General features: G+C 39.3%; 1 protein-coding gene across 3 annotated transcripts in view; it reads right to left on the reverse strand.

The window, feature by feature from the left end:
* CNTN1 (contactin 1) overlaps nucleotides 1–20,489 on the reverse strand; it is a 326,339-nt gene that overhangs the window by 75,568 nt on the left and 230,282 nt on the right. For all 3 annotated transcript variants that reach the window (XM_061639947.1, XM_061639948.1, XM_061639949.1), the window contains exons 8-12: nucleotides 15,994–16,175; nucleotides 14,998–15,122; nucleotides 8,148–8,265; nucleotides 5,668–5,818; nucleotides 2,066–2,193 (exon numbers count right to left, since the gene is read on the reverse strand). In XM_061639947.1, the coding sequence (XP_061495931.1) occupies nucleotides 2,066–2,193; nucleotides 5,668–5,818; nucleotides 8,148–8,265; nucleotides 14,998–15,122; nucleotides 15,994–16,175 (704 nt within the window). The remainder of the gene's footprint in view (nucleotides 1–2,065; nucleotides 2,194–5,667; nucleotides 5,819–8,147; nucleotides 8,266–14,997; nucleotides 15,123–15,993; nucleotides 16,176–20,489) is intronic.

A 20,489-nucleotide genomic window follows, 5' to 3' on the forward strand; every position in this document is an offset into this window, starting at 1 on the left:
ATCCTAGCAAGATGGAGGTGCTGTGGGTAGATGGTTCCTTAGCTTGGATAATTGTTCAATTGCTTGCTTTGGATGGGGTCGCACTTCCTATAAAAAAGCAGGTTCGTAGTCTGGGGGTGCTCCTGGATCCATTTTTGTCGCAAGAGGGCCAGATGACCTCAGTGGCAAGGAGTGCCTTTTACCAGCTTCAGCTGGTAAGACAGCTGCCACCATTTCTGGACCCGGATAGTCTGACTACTATTGTCCATGCACTGGTAACCTCCAGGCTGGATTACTGTAATGTGCTCTATGTGGGGCTGCCTTTGAGGTTGGCTCAGAAGCTGCAGCTAGTGTAAAATGCAGCAGTGCAACTGCTCACTAGGGCAGGGTATCGCCAACATGTTGCCATGCTGCTGAAAGAATTGCACTGGCTGCCCATTAGCTACCAGGCCAAGTTCAAGGCACTTGTTTTGGTGTACAAAGCCCTATACAGCTTGGGACCAGGATACCTGAAAGATCGTCTTACCCCTTATATATCCAGTTGATCATTGCACTCCATCTTATTAGGAGGTCCATGAAGAGTATCTTTCATGTTGTGGCACCTACCCTTTGCCATTCCCTCGCCTTAAATACTAGACAGGAGCCATCTATGTTATCTTTTTGGTGCCTACTGAAGACTTTCCTCTTTCATCAAGCCTTTTAGGTAGAGATCTTATCCCAGCTGGAATCTGTTTTGGAATGGCTTTTAAAGATGTTTTTAACTATTTTGTTTAACAAGATATTTTAAAGAAGTTTTAGTTTTAGATGTTTTTAAGATGTTTTGTTTTTATGATGTATTTAGTGTTTCGTCCCTTGCTTGCCATCCTTGGATCCTTCTGGGAAGAAGGACAGGATATAATAATAATAATAATAATAATAATAATAAGAAGAAGAAGAAGAAGAAGAAGAAGAAGAAGAAGAAGAAGGTAACAGTGTCCCTGCACTTGTAGTGCGAGTTGTTTCCGACTCTTAGGGTGACGTCTTGCGACGTTTACTAGGCAGACCATATATATGGGGTGGGATTGCCAGTTCTGTCCCCAGCCTTTCTTTACCCCCCAGCATATGTCAGGTACTCATTTTACCGACCACGGATGGATGGAAGACCTCGACCCCTTTTACTGGAGATTCGACTTCCTCCTTTCATTGGAATCGAACTCCGGGCGTGAGCAGAGCTTTGGCTGTGTTACCACTGCTTACCACTCTGTGCCACGGAGGATCTTTTTATTATAATACCTCACCCCAAATCTCCCAATGACTGCTCCCAACAGCTTCATATAGATGTTAAACAGCATTTGAGACAAGATGGTACCTTACGGCACCCCACAGCATAAGTGCCAGGGGGCCAAAAGACAATCACCCAATTCTATTCTCTGAAATCAAAGTTTCTGAAATACAGTATCAGGTTATGGGTCTCAACAACACTGGTATCACTTAGTGGCTTAGAGCACAAACTATATGTTAAGTTCATGGTTCACATTTTTGATTCAACATGGATTCAATTTTATTAATTAATTAATGCCTTACCATCTGGAGTCCAGCAGGCCTTGTCACTGCAGGCCTTCCAGAAAGCTTTGAAGACATGCTCTGGCCTTCCCTTCAGGTTTTCTTGTTGGACTTCTTGTTACTGGATTAATATTTCTGGGGTTATTGTTGTTTTAGTGCTTAAGGCACCCTAGAAACATTTAATAAGCTAGAATACAAATATGTAAAATTCTTGCTGCTGGTTAAGTTAGTTTATTTTTCTTCTCAGATTTATTCTATTTTGAATGGTTTTTAATTTTTTTCTTTTATATGAGTTGCTTTGGAAGAACCTTTTAGAAGAGAGAACTGCCATAGAAATAATTCTATAAAAATAAAATCATTGCTAGCTTGCTTGATACATTATAAATTGTTCTATATTAATATATTATATATTATTCTAAGTTTATGCAGAAGTTTTTTTGTTGAACTTATCTGAATAAGACTCAGGGGCATGCAATACTACACTAGCATTATCCTGTTTTCACTGTGTCTTTTGAATTTAACACATTTTCAGTGAATGAATTACCTGTGGTTAAAAGAGTAGAAGAACCATTAGCTTTTCCTTTATAATTTTCTACAAAACAGGTATAGTTGCCTGCATCGGCTGCTGTGACGTTAATAATTTCCAGACTTCCATCATACCAAATCCGTATCCTATTGAAGAAAAATTGTTAGGAAACACATCAAAAGAAACAATAGCTGTGTTCAGATGATCAGGTCTTGGCTTAATAAACTGAGATATGAATGAATCTTACAGTGGTGTACAGCCACTTTGCTCCTTCTTTTGCATGAGGCAGTGAACAAGTCAGGAAATCTTCCACTAACTAGTTTCCCATTTTGAATGAACCAGGAAGCTCTTGTTTGAATCTGGGTTAATATCCTGGCTTGTTCCAAAGCTGTTGGCCATAGTTTCTGATTTGGATGAAGCAGGAAGCTATATTCAGTAAAAGAGTTCATTACTTGCTCTTCAGCTCATGTGAAAGAAGGAATTAACCACAGTTTGCCATGCCTGTCCAGCCTCCCCCATCTTAGGATAGGGGACAGTACATAGCTGTAGTACCCTGATGTTTTTGATGCTATGGACTAATGAAAAATTGGTGGCAAACCATCACCATCTTTTATTTAATTCAGTGTGAGTCATGAGTAGATGAGACGTGTTTGCTGAGATGGTGCAATCAGAAAAAAACATTTGCTTGTATTGGCAGCCTCTTCAACCAAACCAAAACATTTACCTACCAAGTTAAAACTGAGTTCTAGTTTTGTCTTCAACAGGTTGGTACAAAGATGGGGACTCTGGTAACCATCTGCTGCACCCTGTGAGCACCTACCTGTTGCTTGCCTGCCTGCCTGCCTGCTTGCCAGGAGAATTGTCTCCACCTGCCAATTGTCACCACCTGCAGCCCTCAGAGGTGTGGTCAGCAAGAAGATCTTTAGCTGTAGAAGTCCAAGCAGTGTTGAGAGGGACTTTGGTAACCATTTGCTGCATCCTGAGAGTACCTACCTGCTGTTTGCCTGCCGGCCTGCCAGCAGAATTGTCTCAGAGGTTTGGCCCAGCAAGATCTTTAGCTGTAGAAGTCCAAGGCAGTGGCCTTGGGCACTGCCCATTCAATGTCAGTAAGGACTTAAGCTTATAAGTAGGTGTCTCAGGGTGGCCACTATGAAGCAAAATGGCTGTTCTTGTGCGCTCATGAGAATGCCTGAAAGAACTCCTCCAATACCAGATGGGTGGCTATATCAGTGGCTACATCACTCTCTCCACAGAAGGACTTGGAGAAGGGTCTTTTCTATAGTGGTGCCCCAGTGGTGTAACTTTCTCCTCTTGGAGACATGGACAGTCATACAATGATGGGGCTCTGCTGCATATTTGTTTTCTCTCTACATATATATTTGTTTTCTCTAACTTTTGCAGACTAGATTGGTTTGAGTTTTGAGCTTGTTTTGTAATATTTGGTGGCATTACTTCATTGATACTGTTGAAGGTTTTTATTATTATTATGTTCTGAATTGTTTTTATTATATTGTTTTATTCTTGCTATGGAAGCCGCTTTGAGGTCACCCAGTGATGAAAAGCGGCATACAAATATACTAAATCAATCAATCAATAAAGTCATGCAAAACTCTGGTTAACATTAACTATGGTCAGTTTAAACAAGCACACTTCAGAAGCCACTGTTCTAAGCTAAACATAGTTAATATTAACCACAGTTTGCCCGTTCAGACAGCATGACAAGCTGCAGCTAACCAAAAGAGGAAGTCAAGGCTCTATGCAATAAGAGGAGAGGGACAGACAGAACACATGAGTCCAGCAAGATGCTAGACTAGTTCACATCAAACTAAACGATAGTTTGGTATGCTGTCCAAATGTAACCAATGAGGACTGAATCTAGGTACAACCTGTGAAGAAGGCTACAAAGTTAATAGATTTGTTTTGGCTCAAGTCAAGTATATACATGGATGGACACAGATAGAAAAAGCTTTTCAGGCTTTTGTTTGAACATGTGAAGGTTCAAATCGTGTAGAGGTGCAAGGTTACACATGCAAAGCCTGCTTCCACATGTAGAGCTCCTCTCAAACTTTCATATGTTGAGCAGAATGGTCTTTTATGCACCTTCAGCTGAATGAGCTTAAAGTCTCTCCATGATGGGGAACCCTGAATTAACAAAAGAATGTGCATATCAAGCATGAAAGTCTAGGAGAAACTTGCCATGTGGAAACATTGAAGCAGGCCTTGCCTCTGCTCCTCTATGCAATTTTAACCATCATGTGTTTAGGTGAAAGACTGAAGAGGGCTAGATAGATGTTACTTTTCTATAATGTACTCAGAGCAGCATAGGATTTAGAAACTCACAACATGAGAGTGCCTGATTATAATTTTCAATTCCTGAGGTTTCATAGTTATGAGGAATCTTCTTAGCTACAAAATGTGTTAATATCTGAAAAAAAAATCAAACCAAATAGAAACAGCTATCAACACAGGAAGCAAAGAGATTTAGAAAACACCAGCTACATGTTTTCTATGAATAGTTTCTATGGCTAATGAAAAGATTTAATTTTACCAATCTAAAAAAAGGGTACGGTCTTTTCATGTCAAATAGATCAGCAGTGAAAACTCTGCTGGGTTAATGCATCAACTGAAGCACAAAGAGAAGCATAACAAATTAAAATTGCAGTATCTGTAGGATCTTAGTGAAACAGCCAGGAAAGAGATTAATTTTTTACATGTTCATATTATGAAGAGAACAATCAGCCTCTGAAATCAGCCTCCCTCAACTTATTATTCCTCCAAAGGCTTGTGAAAGCAATCTGCATCCTCTTGCAAGTTAAAATATGCAGAATGATCCTATAAGTATCTGCCTAGGAAAACGTTTAAAACAAATACATCATCTGGTTCCGGTTTCATATTTCGGTAAGTACATTATTAAACCATGAGGCTGAAATCACTGAGGCTGCACAGAGTAGGAAATAACAAAAGAACTTCCTGACTGAGGATATTTATGTAGTTTTGGAAAGACTGTTATATTTAAGTGTAGCTGATTTAACTTAGCTATAAAAATGTGTGACGCTATCAACAAAAATGGTTTTGAACTCCATTGTTATCTTATGGAATTAATAATGCAAACACTGTAGAACAATTTCATACTGACTTCCTCTGAGGCCTGCACACTATTTCATGCATTACTCATGTGAAAGGACTCCACATGATTAAAAGGAAGCAAGGTTACACCACTGCCCCCCTCCACCCCAGACACCATACTATCTTCCTGGCTGTATCTCTGACCTTAGCACATTGATTAAAGATATGGGGATCTGGCTATATTTATGGAGCTCAAGACCTTTGCTCACAGTACAGAAGTCATGGGACATGGAGACAGAAGGATGGGAATGTCTATACTCCCCTTTAATTGCATGGAGTACTTTCATGTGAAGGAGGCTAATGTGACTCACTAAGCTAAACACAGCCATTTATTCTATCCTGTTGGTGCTCCTCTCACCACACACTTTTTTTTCCAGCCCCGGATAAGCACTAATTCTGGGGATTTATTAAGTTCCTGGTGGTCTCTATATTAGGCTGCATTTGAAATAGTGGATCATGAATTGTGGTAGCTGTGCTAACCAAATAATACTGACCGTGTCGAGTTTCTAAGAATTTCTGTTCCTCTGCTCCATGTGATTTTTGGCCTAGGAGCTGCTCTAGGCTTGCACTCAATTATAGCCTGGCCTCCTATAGCAGCCAAGACCTCCTTCTTCATAGGGCTGAATTCAAAGGTCGGAGCTAAAACTGCAAAGAAAAACAAATATAAGTAATGTTAGTCATTTCAGATACTACCAGTGCAATCCCATAATGTCTACTCGGAAGTAAGTCCCAATGAACTCAAATATGAGTTACTCCTCAATGTAAGAGATTGTTGCCTAAATATTACATATTGCCGAATTAAAGATATCTCATCCACCAGGCATGTCAACTGATTAAAGATCATCTGTCTTTTTGTTGTTGTTGTTATGTGCCTTCAAGTCAGTTAAGACTTATGGCGACCCTATGAATCAGCGACCTCCAGTAGCACCTATTATAAACCATCCAGTTCAGATCTTGTAAGTTCAGGTTTGTGGCTTCCTTTATGGAATCAATCCATCTCTTGTTTGGTCTTCCTCTTTTTCTACTCCCTTCTGTTTTTCCCAGCATGATTTGTCTTTTCTAGTGAATCATATCTTCTCATGATGTGTCCAAAATTTGTCTTTTTTACAGTCCATGATATGCACAATGCTCTCCTCCAACACCACATTTCAGATGAGTTGATTTTTCTCTTATCCACTTTTTGCACTGTCCAACTTTCACATCCATACATAGAGATCGGGAATACCATGGTCTGAATGATCCTAACTTTAGTGTTCAGTGATACATCTAGTTCTCTGAAAGCTGCCCTCCCCAGCCCTAGCCTTCTTCTGATTTCTTGACTATTGTCTCCATTTTGGTTAATGATTGTGCCAAGGTATTGATACCATGACAAGTTCAATGTCCTCCTTGTCGGCTTTAAAGTTACATTAATCTTCTGTTGTCATTACTTTAGTCTTCTTGATGTTCAGCTATAGTCCTGCTTTCATGCTTCCTCTAACTTTCAACAGCATTCGATTCAAATCATTACTGGTTTCTGCTAAGAGTATGGTATCATCTGCATATCTTAAAGTATTGATAATCTGTCTTTTTACCAGATAATAAATTCATAAACCAATTAAATGTAAGCATAGTGTATATACCAAAACCTTAATATAGGTTTTTCTCTTTGAGATACTGAAGGCAGTATGAAATTAACAAATCATATTGTTAATAGAAGTGTTAATAAAAAGTGTTCACTTGTGGATAGTGAGGTGGTCTACTTTTTCTTTTTTTAACTTTTTTTAAAACTTCCATTCCTACTATAGTAGCACACCAGGACTAAAATACCCTCATAAATAAATATTTCAACTCATAGCTACACAGACTGGAATTAGTCCTCACTGACTAATGAACTAGTGCTTCTGTTGGTTACTCTGCCAAGTGCAGCTTCGCTTACCTGTGTGAAGCTCTGGGGAGCGGAGCATAGTTGCGGCCGAGGGTGAAGCCGCAGAAGCCATTTTAAGGAAGGGAACATTGCGCGTCGCCTTGAGATGATGCGTGACGTTCTGCATGGAGGAGGTGGAGCTAAGGGGCTATTTAAGCCCACGCCGCCGCCTCCAACTTCCTCTTGGCTCGTGATGCCCACCCCGCCCTCCCTCTTTTACGGTGTGCCCATGGTCGCTTCGGGGCCGAGTAGGAATTTTTATCCTGCCCACCCTTTTTGGCGGGCAGGTTTTTTGCCTGCTCCACACTTTGGGAGATGGAGGGAGCTGGGTTACGGGGTGTCATGATTAATAGGTTGTATTTTGGCTAATTTGGCTAATTTGGTTCAAATCAAAATCTTAATGTGGACATTTGAGACACGAATTCGGTAAAGTGCGGGAGGGGAAATAGGTAACGACAGCTAGGTGCCCCCCTTAGGCACCTTTCAAGGTGATTGGTGGTTCCGGAGGCCTGTCTCTTAGGGTTTTACGGCCCGAGGGCAGGATATGGGCTGCTTTTGGGGCCAACTTACCTCATCCACCTGAGGGTTCTACGGCCCCGGGTGGTGGTGATGTGGGAAGGCCTCCCTACTCACCTATAAGGTGTGGCCGGGGCAAGGGGTAAGCAAAAGGGGCTTGCCCTTTGCCCCAGCAGGGGCTGGTCACCCGAGAGCTGTAGGGCAAGCTGCTTGCCTATAGTTAGTTCCCGCACTTAGGTTTCACCTCTGCAGGTTACTTTAAACGTTCTTGTTTGTTATTTAATAAAGTGGCCCTTTATTCAACCATAGCTGCTGTTGTCTGAGTATTATTTCACCCGTTGACCACAATTAACAAATACAGATGCAAACTTTCATCAGTTTTTTTATTTATTTTTAATTAAGTCAGCCCTCCAACAAATTCCCAACATTGCTTACATAACAATGCAACAAAACATTTTTAAATAAATGTAGCACAGCAGAACATTCCCATACCCACATTATCTATTTTATTTACTAGAAATGGTTTGAAATAATAAACATTATGTTTTCACTAACCTATAACTTTCAGCTCAGCATTTGAATAAATCATTCCATGTATATTATCTGCTACACATTGATACATGCCCGTATCTTCTTGCTTCAGATTAGAAAATCTCAAGTCCCCTTTCAAGTACTAAAAACAAAACATACAACAAAAATATAATAGGCATTAGGCAATGTTGTTGATTTAGACCACTTAAATTCCTTTCTGCTTTGGCAGGAAAACATTTACATCCCATTTTAAGCAATTTACAAGATTGGATATGACTGACTTCTAGGATGACATTATATCCAATATATAATAAGAGTATAGAATAAGAATATATATATATGAGAGTTGTCAATGTTACTCCTTTGGCATTGTGAGACATCTCTTGTTGGACTAGGACCTGGGAGACCAGGGTTCAAATCCCCACATAGCCCTGAAGCTCACTGGGTGACCTTGGGCCAGTCACTGCCTCTCAGCCTCATGAAAACCCTGTTAATAGGGTCACCATAAGTCAGAATCAACTTGAAGGCAGTACATGGAATCAAAGCCAGGTCACACTTCAAGCCAACTATGGGAAGTGAGGAGCAGGCTTGGACTTGGTCACTCCAATCCCGCAACAGGGTATTAGGGCTGCCAAAGAACAAGATCTTGGGGTTGTAGTGGATAGCTTGATGAAAATGCCAACCCAGTGTGCAACAGTTGTGAAGAAGGCAAATTCCATACTAGGAATCATTGGGAAAGGGGCTGAAAATAAAAATGCCAGTATCACAGTGTCATTATACAATTCTATGGGGTAGAATACTGTTTACAATTCTGATCACCTCACCTCAAAAAGTATATGATAATACTAGGGGACATCCAATGAAGCTGAGTGTTGGAAGATTCAGGATTAACAAAATACAGTACTTCTTCACACAGTACCTAGTTAAACTATAGAATTCACTCCAAGATGTAGCAATGGACACCAACTTGGATGGCTCTAAAAGAGACTTAGACAAATTCATGGAGAATAAGATTGTCAATGGCCATTATCCATGAATATGTTCCAATTGCACTGTTGAAGACAGTATACCTCTGAATACCAGTTTCTGGGAATCACATGGGAAGAGTACTATTGCACCGAGGGGCTGCTTATGGGCTTCCCATTAGCATCTGGTTAGCCACTGTAAGAACAGAATGCTGGACTAGATGGGCTTTTGGTCTGATCAAGCAGTGCTCTTCTTATGTTCTTAAAGTTGATGGTGGCATTGCTAACTACCCACTTTGTAGCCCAAGTAACTGGATAAACAAAAGACACTAATTTTTATGTAAACCTCTAGCTAGGGGGTCTCTGTGTGCACTATATTGCACACAAAAGTGCCCATACAATCAGCAGATTTACATGTGGAGATCTGCTTCTGTGCTTGGATCTCCTTGCCGGATCAGAGTGAGTGTGTAATAATAATATACTGGTGATTTAGTTCCAAAAGAAACTGAAACATGGGGGGAGGGATCATCCTCTTTTAGCACACTATAAGCATAATTGTGTGCTTATATATTGAGAAGTAAGTCTCCCAGGCAATTGTGCATAAGATTTTGGTGTTAACTTACCTATATTTGCTAACACTAGGACTTCCGGGAAGGGTGAGGACTTCCGGGAAGGGTGAGGACTTCCGGGAAGGGTGAGGACTTCCGGGAAGGGTGAGGACTTCCGGGAAGGGTGACTTCGCTTGTGCCTGCTTTTGAGACAGGCTCCCGCCTCAAAAGAAGCTTATTCAGATATAAATCAGTCAGAACATTTTTTTTTTTTGACTGATGAAATTTCTCCCGGGCAGGGAGAAACGTAGAGATCAACCTCAAAAGCCTGTTTTTGTTGGGAGGACTGGATTTCATTAATTTATGAGAAAAGGTCCAGCCAGCAATGCCGGACGGACTTCCGAACAAGCTCTATCTGATTAATGCGATACGTTTATCTTTTCTTCAAAGAGAAAACGGACTAACAGGCAAGCACCCTTCTTTCTATTATTTTTTTTACTTGGTTTAAATTGTTGCAGCAAAAAGAGGTTTGTCAAATGAATCAGCTTTAAAGAACTTCTGGGTGAGCTATAACTCTTCTCTGTTATTCACGAAATTAACAGCTTATCTCTGTTTCTATTGCAAAAAGCTGTCCTGGAAGTGCATTCTAAAGATATAAACAGAAGAGGGATTTCTATTCCGAGGAACATTATATTGTCTGGGACTATTCTCTTTTTGGTCTATTTTATTTTGACGAATCTGCTTCTTCACGACGCCACTAACTGTTTTGATGCTGGGAACTAAATTTGTTTTGTGTTCTTGAACATAGAGAGATAAGGCAGGCTGCTCTGTTTATACTGTGATGTCATCAAGCCTGGAATATTAACCCAATTGTTGCTGAAATAAGAAGTGATTCTTCTTTATTTTTGTTTTGTTTTGTTTTCGTGGTTTTAAAAATGGCAATCAAGAAAGTGGCTGAGAATCTGGAAGTAATTATGTTTCAGAAAATAATGGATGAGATTGAGATACCGAAACAAACCCTGCGACAGGGCAGTAAGGAGCTGAAAATTGAACTGAGCAAAATGACGCAGGAGCTTAAAGAAATAGGGTATCCTGTGAGAGAGGAGAATGAGATCAGAGATGAGAAAAGAAAAAATAAAGGGAAGATACAAGCCCTGGAGATTGGAACAAATGTGGAATTGGAAAAAGATCTGGAGTTTATGGATATTAGAAATAAAATCTACTGTTTGGAATTTAACGTTATCTCTGAAGAAATTAATGAAGATATTAGACATAAAGTTATCAATGGCTTGGATAATCTTCTGGACTGGAATGACATGATGGAGCTTGATATAGAGAAAATCTATGGAATTAACTGCAGCCATGTGACAATGGAAAAACTCTCAAGAGATGAGCCAGTGCATTTTGTAAAAAAGAAGAACACAGATATGACTTTACAACAATATTTCAGCAACTTATTCAGAATTGATGGCAAGAAAATATTTGGGATAGAGGAAATTCCCATCAGACTCTTATTATATGACTATGGCTATGACAGCAAGATTATTATGGAATACTGATAATGGAAGATTGGACACTGAAATTACTGGACTTAACAGGACTATTGAAGATGGAAGATGGAATTAATATGGATAATGGAATAATGGCTATTGAAATTATTGGACCTAACAGATTTTGATGAGATGGATTAATCGATATGTTTATTTGGACTATGGTTATGACAATAAGATTATTATTATTATTGAGATGGATTAATCGACATGTTTATTTGGAGAAAAATTGATAGATATATTTCTTAAAGAATTGAAACCTCTCTTTGACTTTTTGTGGAAAGAATAAAGTAATGTTTATGAGATTTGATGATTAATTAAGATAACTACTGGAGGAAAGTGATTTTATACTATAATTTAAGAGACAGGATTGTTATATATTGTAGACCTACAACTGATTTGATCTGCGACAAATGGGAAGTCAACATTTTATTTTTTTGTTTAATCATTTTTGTTTTGTTTTTTGTCTTTGAATGTTTTATGATTTTGTTTTGTATGTTTTATGAAAATTTGAATAAAAATTATTGTAAAAAAAAAAAAAAAGAAACTGAAACATGGGGGGAGGGATCATCCTCTTTTAGCACACTATAAGCATAATTGTGTGCTTATATATTGAGAAGTAAGTCTCCCAGGCAATTGTGCATAAGATTTTGGTGTTAACTTACCTATATTTGCTAACACTAAAATATATTGGTGAGATCCAACATATTGTGAGTGGATTCTGCTCATGATATGGGGCTTCTTCCTCTCCTACACCCTGCAGTCTTTGGACACCCCCAAAATCTGCTCTGGAGGCTGAAGGAAACCTCCTGAGCAGATCTGAGGGGTGATGTGGGTGCAGGGAGAAGATAAACCAGAAGTCATGGCATTCAAGCAGATTTCCATTATGCAGGTGGGCAGACATGACTGGATGCTGACCTATGCATTTGAAAAAATATAATTTCATTTACTTTAACACTGCAAAAGAATTTGAGGGATTATGTAGCTCTAATACCATGTCATGCTACTGCATTATCTAACTGATTTTTAGTGCAGATACAAATCAGAGGACTTCTGTGGTATCCTGACTTCTTACAGTTTTGAACAAGGATAGGTTTTCTCTGGGTCATTTGCCTAGATATTGAACCTACAGCAGAGAATGTAATTACCTCTTTTCATATAACTATTCCCTCTAACTGTTCATAACAGCAGAGCTTTCATAAATTATGTGATGGACACATGCTGAAGAATGAGTTCTGCTAAAGTCCCAAGTAAGGATACAGTCACTATAACTTAAAATACTTGCAATCTAAAGGCCTGACATCTGTTGGTTAATTACAGAATAATCTTTGATATTAAAGAAATATTATTTATCTGCACTTTCTTTTTTCTTCATAAACATTTCAGCTTACTTTTGTCTGGTGGAAATGTGTCTTTTGGAAATGAAAACAGAGAGCAATTTCTAGTTGTTTTTTAACAGTCTACTGGGTTTAACAAAATATTCTGATGGCAATCAGGATATTATGATTTGTACTGTTCAAATCAGGATAATTGCATGGGTTACTGCTTGAAAATGACATGCTGCATTTTGCAATCCAGTATGTAGATGTTTTGTCAAATTTAACTTGCTAAAACGTCTTCATCCTTTTCCTTAGAGCAAACACTGACATCAGTTCTTTTTATCTCAATGTATTGTAAGTGATCTTAAGATCTTCATTAGGATGGTTTCATTTGGATATAGCATTCATGTCACTACACTGATCTTGTGTCATACATCTGCTTACTTAGCAGTTTATTAACAGAAAAGTTATCCTCAGGCACGGCCAAAAAAAAAAAGGTTTTAAAATGTTATACCTCAACTATTTGATAAATTCTCTTGTAGCCTTACTGCAGCAAACGGAGATATAGAATAAGGGAAAAGGACATATACCTTATTACAAAATGGAATGGTGGATCTGCCCATTCTAAATGGGCTATTCCTTGGCCCCACCATTTTCAAAATCCTAGCCTTTGGGTGCACAAAATATTTGGCTGCCTGACCCATCTCTGAAAAATAGGGTTGATCATTGGCAAGCCAATGATCTGATAGATGGAAAGGAAATCCATTTCAATTTGACTTTAAACATGATAATGTGAGCCCCTCTGGGCCACCATCTTGGTTTTCCAAGAATGCATCTGGCAGTATGCTGCACTATAGTTATACAGCCATGATGGTGGCTGTATACTATAGTCAGAATGGATTTTTCACATTCCGCAATGTTAAATTGAAAATACCCCCATGCCATTCTGATGCTTCCCATAAGCTCACTTCAAAACAAAACCTTACAAAACTTATAGTGTTGAACTCAGAAATGCTTGCTTAACAACCCTCTAAATTTTCATAGCGATACACAAAACAGTCAGAGAGAATAGAGTTCAAAGTGTAAAAAGAGAGAGAAACAGACCCCGTTGAACTTTTTTCTGTCAGAGTTCTCATAATCTGTTGAAATTAATTAAAAATCAGCTACAGAGTACCTGTATCCTATTATTGACCTTGCCCCATACTCTGACCTTCATCTTCTGCATCCTAGCCATGATTGCATGGGAGTAAATCCCACTGAACTCAGTAGGCATGCAAATGATCAGATCTGCCTTTCCCCTCCTTCCTCTCTCCTCTCTCTTCCTCCTCCCTTCTTCCTCTCCTACCCTCTTCCTTCCTCCTCCTCCTCCACTGCCCACTCCAGGCCTCCCTCCTCATGGTCAGTTTTACCTATCCTAAGCATGATTGCACAGGAATAAATCCCATTGAACACAATAAACATAAAAATGATCAAACCTGCCCTCCTCCTCCCCCTCCTGCTTGTTCCCCTCCCCATCCCCTGCAGTCAGTTTCAGCTATCCCAAGCATGATTGCAGGGGAGTAAATCCCACTGAACTCAATTAGCATGCAAGTGATCAATCCATTCTCAGCAAACTTGCACAGGATCACATTTCTTACCTCCCAGATTAAAAAGCAGAAAAGTTCACTCACCATATGCTCAGAGGCACGTGTTACCAAATTCTTCCAAGCTACACAGCAAGTGGATTGGACTGTGAAAGACCAACCCAAATTGTGTTTGCATTTTGACAAATTTGTAGGACAGTACAATATCTCAGAGAGGTCAGGTCTCCTGCTCCCCTGGTGCATTCATATAGCTGCTGAAATTCCCTGCTTTTTAAGATTTGATGGAAATATATGTTGGCTATAGGTGCGTTCTTAAACTGCAAGTTTTTTTGCCTATTAGTGAATATAGCATTGTTCAAACTGAAGTACTGTGGGGAAATATAGTGGCATGGCCAGCCACTGAGTGAGGTTGCTCTGGGCCACTTGAAATGGCACAGAAAAATTATATAACAGCAAGCCCCCTTCACTGGCCCACCTGAGAATGTTGCCAAAGAACTTTGATGGCCAGTGGGTGGGACTTCAAAAGCGAGAGAACATTCTTCACTCTGCCCTAGTTTTCATAATTTTCTTGATATATTGGACATAATTCTGATAATTGGGTACCTGTTAAAGTAGTCTTTCTGAAATCAAGGCACAATTTCTTTTGTTTACAAAAGCATCAGAATTGCAGTGCAAGGATATATATTGTGGAAGGTTTTGCTTGTTTGTTTAACAATGAAATTGGTGAAAGTTTCCTTTCAAAAGAAAAAAATCAAATTGATATATAAGTATGCTGGGGGAAAACATATGTTTACAAATATATTTTATCCTTGGTGGTATTATTTTTCAAAGATCGTCTCAATTTATTTACATACTTTGTCCTACCATGAAAAAAAAGTCTACGTGACTGAGGGCATAATTTAAGCCTACCGGTATTCCATTTTTCAGCCATCGAATGGTTGGAAGAGGCTTGCCTACAGCTACACATGGCCAATGGAACTCACTGCCTATATCTCTCTCTGTATCATTAATGTGCTCCACCCATTCTGGATATGCTGAAAGACAAAGAAAACACAACTCTAGTATTTCATGAATGCTTAAAACTAGTTCACTCATTTTCTAACCCTGGCATGCAGTTATAAATTTTATTTATTGAATTAATGCACCAGTACCCATGATGAAATAATCATATGGGGTAGTCCATAAAGTAAGGCAATTTTGAACCTACTTCCATCCTTATCACACGTTGCCCCTTTTTAATTAATCCTAAAGCCCTGATTTGTTTCAACTTTGCTGCCTTCTTCTTCCTTTCAGTGCATGGCATAGCATGCAGGTAGTCCTCGTGTTGAATTTGAGGTATGGAACAGTAATATGAAACCCCTATCTGATTAAAGGAGCAAATCAACAAATACAATTTTACTCTCATGGAAATATAGTCTGAATCTTATGCTATGCATTGGTTTAGACATAATGGCAAACCATAGTTTCCCTTGTGTTTTCTTCCTCTGTCACATGCCAAAGGAGATCAGAAGCATTTGCTTCTGCTTTTAAACAAATCCCAGTTTCCATTAGTGAACAACTCAGGATCAAAAACCACAGTTCAAACAAGCCAGAATCAAGCTAACTGGAGTTTAAACAAACAACAACTCTCCAGTTTGGGTGTATCTATGAATTGTAGTTTGTTTAAAAGTAGATGATTTTCATCTTCTCTTTTGGAATGTGACAGGAAAAGGGGAGGCAGGGAGGAGCATGTAAACCCAGGGCTTGCTACAGCTTATTCACATAGCAGAAACATATAAACCAATCCTACATCACATGTTCTGCATGTTTCTGTACAAGTACCTGAAAAGAACCAGCAACCTAAAAGAGGACTAAAAAGAACATGTGGCTCCTGTGATGTGATTTATGAAAAAGTGTTCTACTTACCTTGAACATAAACTTTTGCTGAATGAGTATCTCTTCCTCTATGATTTTCAGCTTCACATTCATATGTTCCTTCATCTTCAAACTGAATATTGAAGATCTTGAGAACCACACCAGACATGCTTATATCTGCACTGCTTGGCATAGGTTCAAGATATTTGTTCCACCTAATATCTGGAACAGGGCTGTGAGAGAAAATGGAGGAAAAATGAATAGAGATTTGGCGTCAGTTTGTGGCCTTGTGGCCTTTCTCTCTATGCCTTCTGTCAGTCTGCTCTTCTCTTCTGTTTATAAAATCATTTCCTCCCCATGATGCAATTTTTCAAGTTTTTAGTACAATTATATTCCATCTGTCTTCCATCATGGAATCCATGGTACATGAAGTTCCCATGTGATTTCCCATCCAGGCACAGACCAGACCAAGACCTGTTTAGCTCTATCATCTGCCCTCAGACTGTACTCCATAAATCAGGGATGGACAGCCTCTGGCCTGGGGGCCAAATGTGGCCCTCCAGACCTCTGAATCTGGCCCTTGGGACTCTTGCCAGATCACACATCCTTCTAAGCAACATCCCTCATTAGCCCCTACTTTGCATCCTTACTGGGTGTTTTTGCTTGGCTGGAACATGTCCTTGATCGTTGATAATGCTGACTTGCGTGAGTGAAGAACAGAGAGGGATATGAGAGCGTGAAGAAACTGGCCTACCTACAAAGGCAAAATTCACATTCACTATTCTGCCCATGTTTGCCTCTGGCCTCACCCAACAATGGCCTTTGGCCTCTAGAATATTGCCCAGAAGAAAATGTGGCCCTTGGGTTCCCCATCCCTGCCATAAACCAACTGAGCTTTTATTTAGCTGTTCCAGATATCTTTCTCACTCTTTTCACAATCAACCTCTAATCATTCCCTCCGCAATCTCACTTTGGGTACCACATTGGATATGAAAAGCAGTCTATATATTCTGTAAATAAGTAAACTCTTTGCTTTGTCTGTGTCATCCAGATTGGGCAGACACTGTGTCAATTCTACATTCTGCACAGTGCCTGCGGTTGTTTGTTGTTATGTGCCTTAAAGTCTGTTATGACTTATGGTGACCCTATGAATCAGCAACCTCCAATAGCATCTGTCGTGAACCACCCTGTTCAGATCTTGTAAGTTCTATAAGGTCTGTGGCTTCCTTTATGGAATCAAGCCATCTCTTGTTTGCCTTCCTCTTTTTCTACTCTCTTCTGTTTTTCCCAACATTATTGTCTTTTCTAGTGAATCGTGTCTTCTCATTATGGGTCCAAAGTATGATAACCTCAGTTTCATCATTTTAGCTTCTAGTGACAGTTCTGGTTTAATTTGTTCTAACACCCAATTATTTTTCTTTTTTGCAGTCCATGGTATGCACAAATCTCTCCTCCAACACAACATTTCAAATGAGTTGATTTTTCTCTTATCCACTTTTTTCACTGTCCAACTTTCAAATCCATTCATAGCGATCTGGAATACCATGGTCTGAATGATCCTGACTTCAGCGTTCAGTGACACATCTTTGCGTTTGAGGACCTTTTCTAGTTCTCTCATAGCTGCCCTCCCCAGTCCTAGCCTTCTTCTGATTTCTTGACTATTGTCTCCATTTTGGTTAATGACTGTGCCAGAGTATTGATCCTTGACAAGTTCAATGTCCTCATTGTCAACTTTAAAGTTACATAAATCTTCTGTTGTCGTTATTTTAGTCTTCTTGATGTTCAGCTGTAGTCCTGCTTTTGTGCTTTCTCTTTAACTTTCAACAGCATTCGTTTCAAATCATTACTGGTTTTTGCTAGTAGTATAGTATTGTCTGCATATCTTAAATTATTGATATTTCTCCCTCCAATTTTCACACCTCCTTCATCTTGGTCCAATCCCGCTTTCCGTATGATATGTTCTGCATATAGATTAAACAAACAGGGTGATAAATACACCCGTCTCACACCCTTTCCAACTGAGAACCAACCAGTTTCTCCATATTCTGTCCTTACAGTAGCCTGTTGTCCAGAGTATAGGATGCGCATCAGGACAATCCCCTATTTCTTTTAAAGCATTCCATAGTTTTTCATGATCATTCTACACAATCAAAGGCTTTACTGTAATCTATAAAGTCCAGGGTGATTTCCTTCTGAAATTCCTTGGTCTGCTCCATTATCCAACGTATGTTTGCCATATGATCTCTGGTACCTCTTCCCTTTCTAAATCCAGCTTGGACGTCTGGCATTTCCAGCTCCATATATGGTAAGAGCCTTTGGTGTAGAATCTTGAGCATTACTTGCATGGGATATTAAGGCAATAGTTCGATAATTACTACATTCCCTGGGATCCCCTTTCTTTGGAATTGGGATGTACATGGAATGCTTCCAGTCTGTGCGCCACTGTTTAGTTTTCCATATTTGTTGACAATTTTTTGTCAATATTTGGACAGATTCAGACTCAGTAACCTGCAGCAACCCTATTGGTATGCCACCTGTTTCTTATGATTTGTTTCTTTCAAGTATTTTAAGAGCAGCTTTCACCTCACATTCTTAAATTTCTGGTTCTTCATCATACAGTTCCTCCATGAATGAATCTGTCATCCTGGCATCTCTTATATAGAGTTCTTCAGTGTATTGCTTCCATCTTTGTTTCATTTCATCTCAGTCAGTCAGTGTGTCCCCCTGCTGATTATTCAATATCCCTACTGTTGGTTTAAATTTCCCTTTCATTTCTCTAATCTTTTGGAATAGGGCTCTTGTTCTACCCTTTTTGCTGTCCTCTTCTATTTCTATACAATAACTGTTGTAATAGTTCTCTTTGTCCCTATGTACTAGTCGCTGTATTGTTGCATTTAGGGTTTGAACCATGTTTCTATCTCCTTTTTCTCCCTAACCATTTTAAGAGTTTCTTTAGTCATCCATGGACGTCTTTCTCTCTTTTTAACTAGAGGTATTGTCTTTTTGCATTCTTCCCTGATAATGTCTCTGACTTCATTCCATAGTTGGCTCTCTGTCAACTAAGTTTAAAGCCTCAAATCTGTTCCTTGTTTGATCTTTATATTCTTCTGGAATGTTATTTAAATTGTATTTTGGCATTATGATTGCTTTGTTGTTCTTCTTTAGCTTCATCTGATTTTTGCTATTACCAGCTCATGATCTGTACCTCAGTCTGCTCCTGGTCTTCTTTTTGCAGAAAGTATGGAACTTCTCCATCTTCTGATACCAATTATATAATCAATTTGATTCCTATATTGACCATTTGGTGATGTTCACTTGTATAGTCATCTTTTTGGTTGTTCAAAATATGTGTTTGCAAGAAACTAATCACTGGCAGAATTCAATAAATCTTTCTCCTGCTTCATTTCTATCTCCTAAGCCCCATTTCCCCACAATTCCTAGTTCTTCTCGGTTCAATTTGATTCCTATATTGACCATTTACACATTTTAGTATGTGTAAAACTGTTTATTTTTAAATTTTAAATTTTAATCTTTTAAAAAAACTGTTTTAAATATGTGTTTCATTGTATTTTATGCTGATTGTTGTGAACCACCCAGGGAGCTTTGGCTATGGGCAGTATATAAATTTAATAAAATGAAAAAAAAATATGAAAAAATTTGGTGATGTCCACGTGTGCAGTGCCTAGTAGTTAACTTTCGTCAAGCAAAACTGAGCTGCTCAAATAGTGTATTGATTATCTTGTCTTGCATAATGATAACTGGAGCTAAATATTTTGAACAGAACTATGCACAAGATGCACTGCATCATCAGTTGGTGGTATGCGTGGGGCAGCGATGCTTGCCTGGTTTTCCAAGCTGAGCACCACTGCCGGCTACCGAGAGCAGGGTGGGTGAGGTGGCAGGGAGCTTAATGTGGTGTGGGTGTGGCAAAGGAGCCAATCCAATGCTGCTGCCACTGTGCCTGCCAAGCTCCCTGCCACTTTGCCCTTCTTCCTCTTGGTAACCATAGCTGCACTCGCCAAGCTCCCCACTGCCTTCTCTCTTCTTCTTGGTAAATGGCAGCAATACTCGGCATTGGGAAGTCAAGTCAGCAATGCTGCCACACCCATAGCGCCCCATCAGTAGGTAATGTGTGCGTGTGTGTGTGTGTGTGTGAGAGAGAGAGAGAGATTGGTAATGGTAGCAGTGTGGAGTCTTTCACAAGAGAGAATGTGTGTATCATGTATATTGCCAGTTTCACTGACGGCAGCTTCCACACATAATAATAATAATAAATAATAATAATAACTTTATTTTTTGTGTCGCCTATCTGGCCGAAGCCACTCTAGGCAACGTACATATTAAAATTCAATAAAATACAATAAGTACAGAATAAAATACAATGCAGTCAACACTAATGCAGGCATAAAACTATGTAGGGCAATCAGTAACAATTTTCACAAAAATAATAAACAATCACAGAACAATTAGCCCACCCCGGAGGTCCCAAAGGCCTGTCCAAAGAGCCAAGTTTTTAAGGCTTTTCAGTGGCGTAGGATCTTTGGTCT

The sequence above is a fragment of the Rhineura floridana genome, chromosome 8 (genome assembly GCF_030035675.1).
Source record: "Rhineura floridana isolate rRhiFlo1 chromosome 8, rRhiFlo1.hap2, whole genome shotgun sequence".
Taxonomy (NCBI): Eukaryota; Metazoa; Chordata; class Lepidosauria; order Squamata; family Rhineuridae; genus Rhineura; species Rhineura floridana.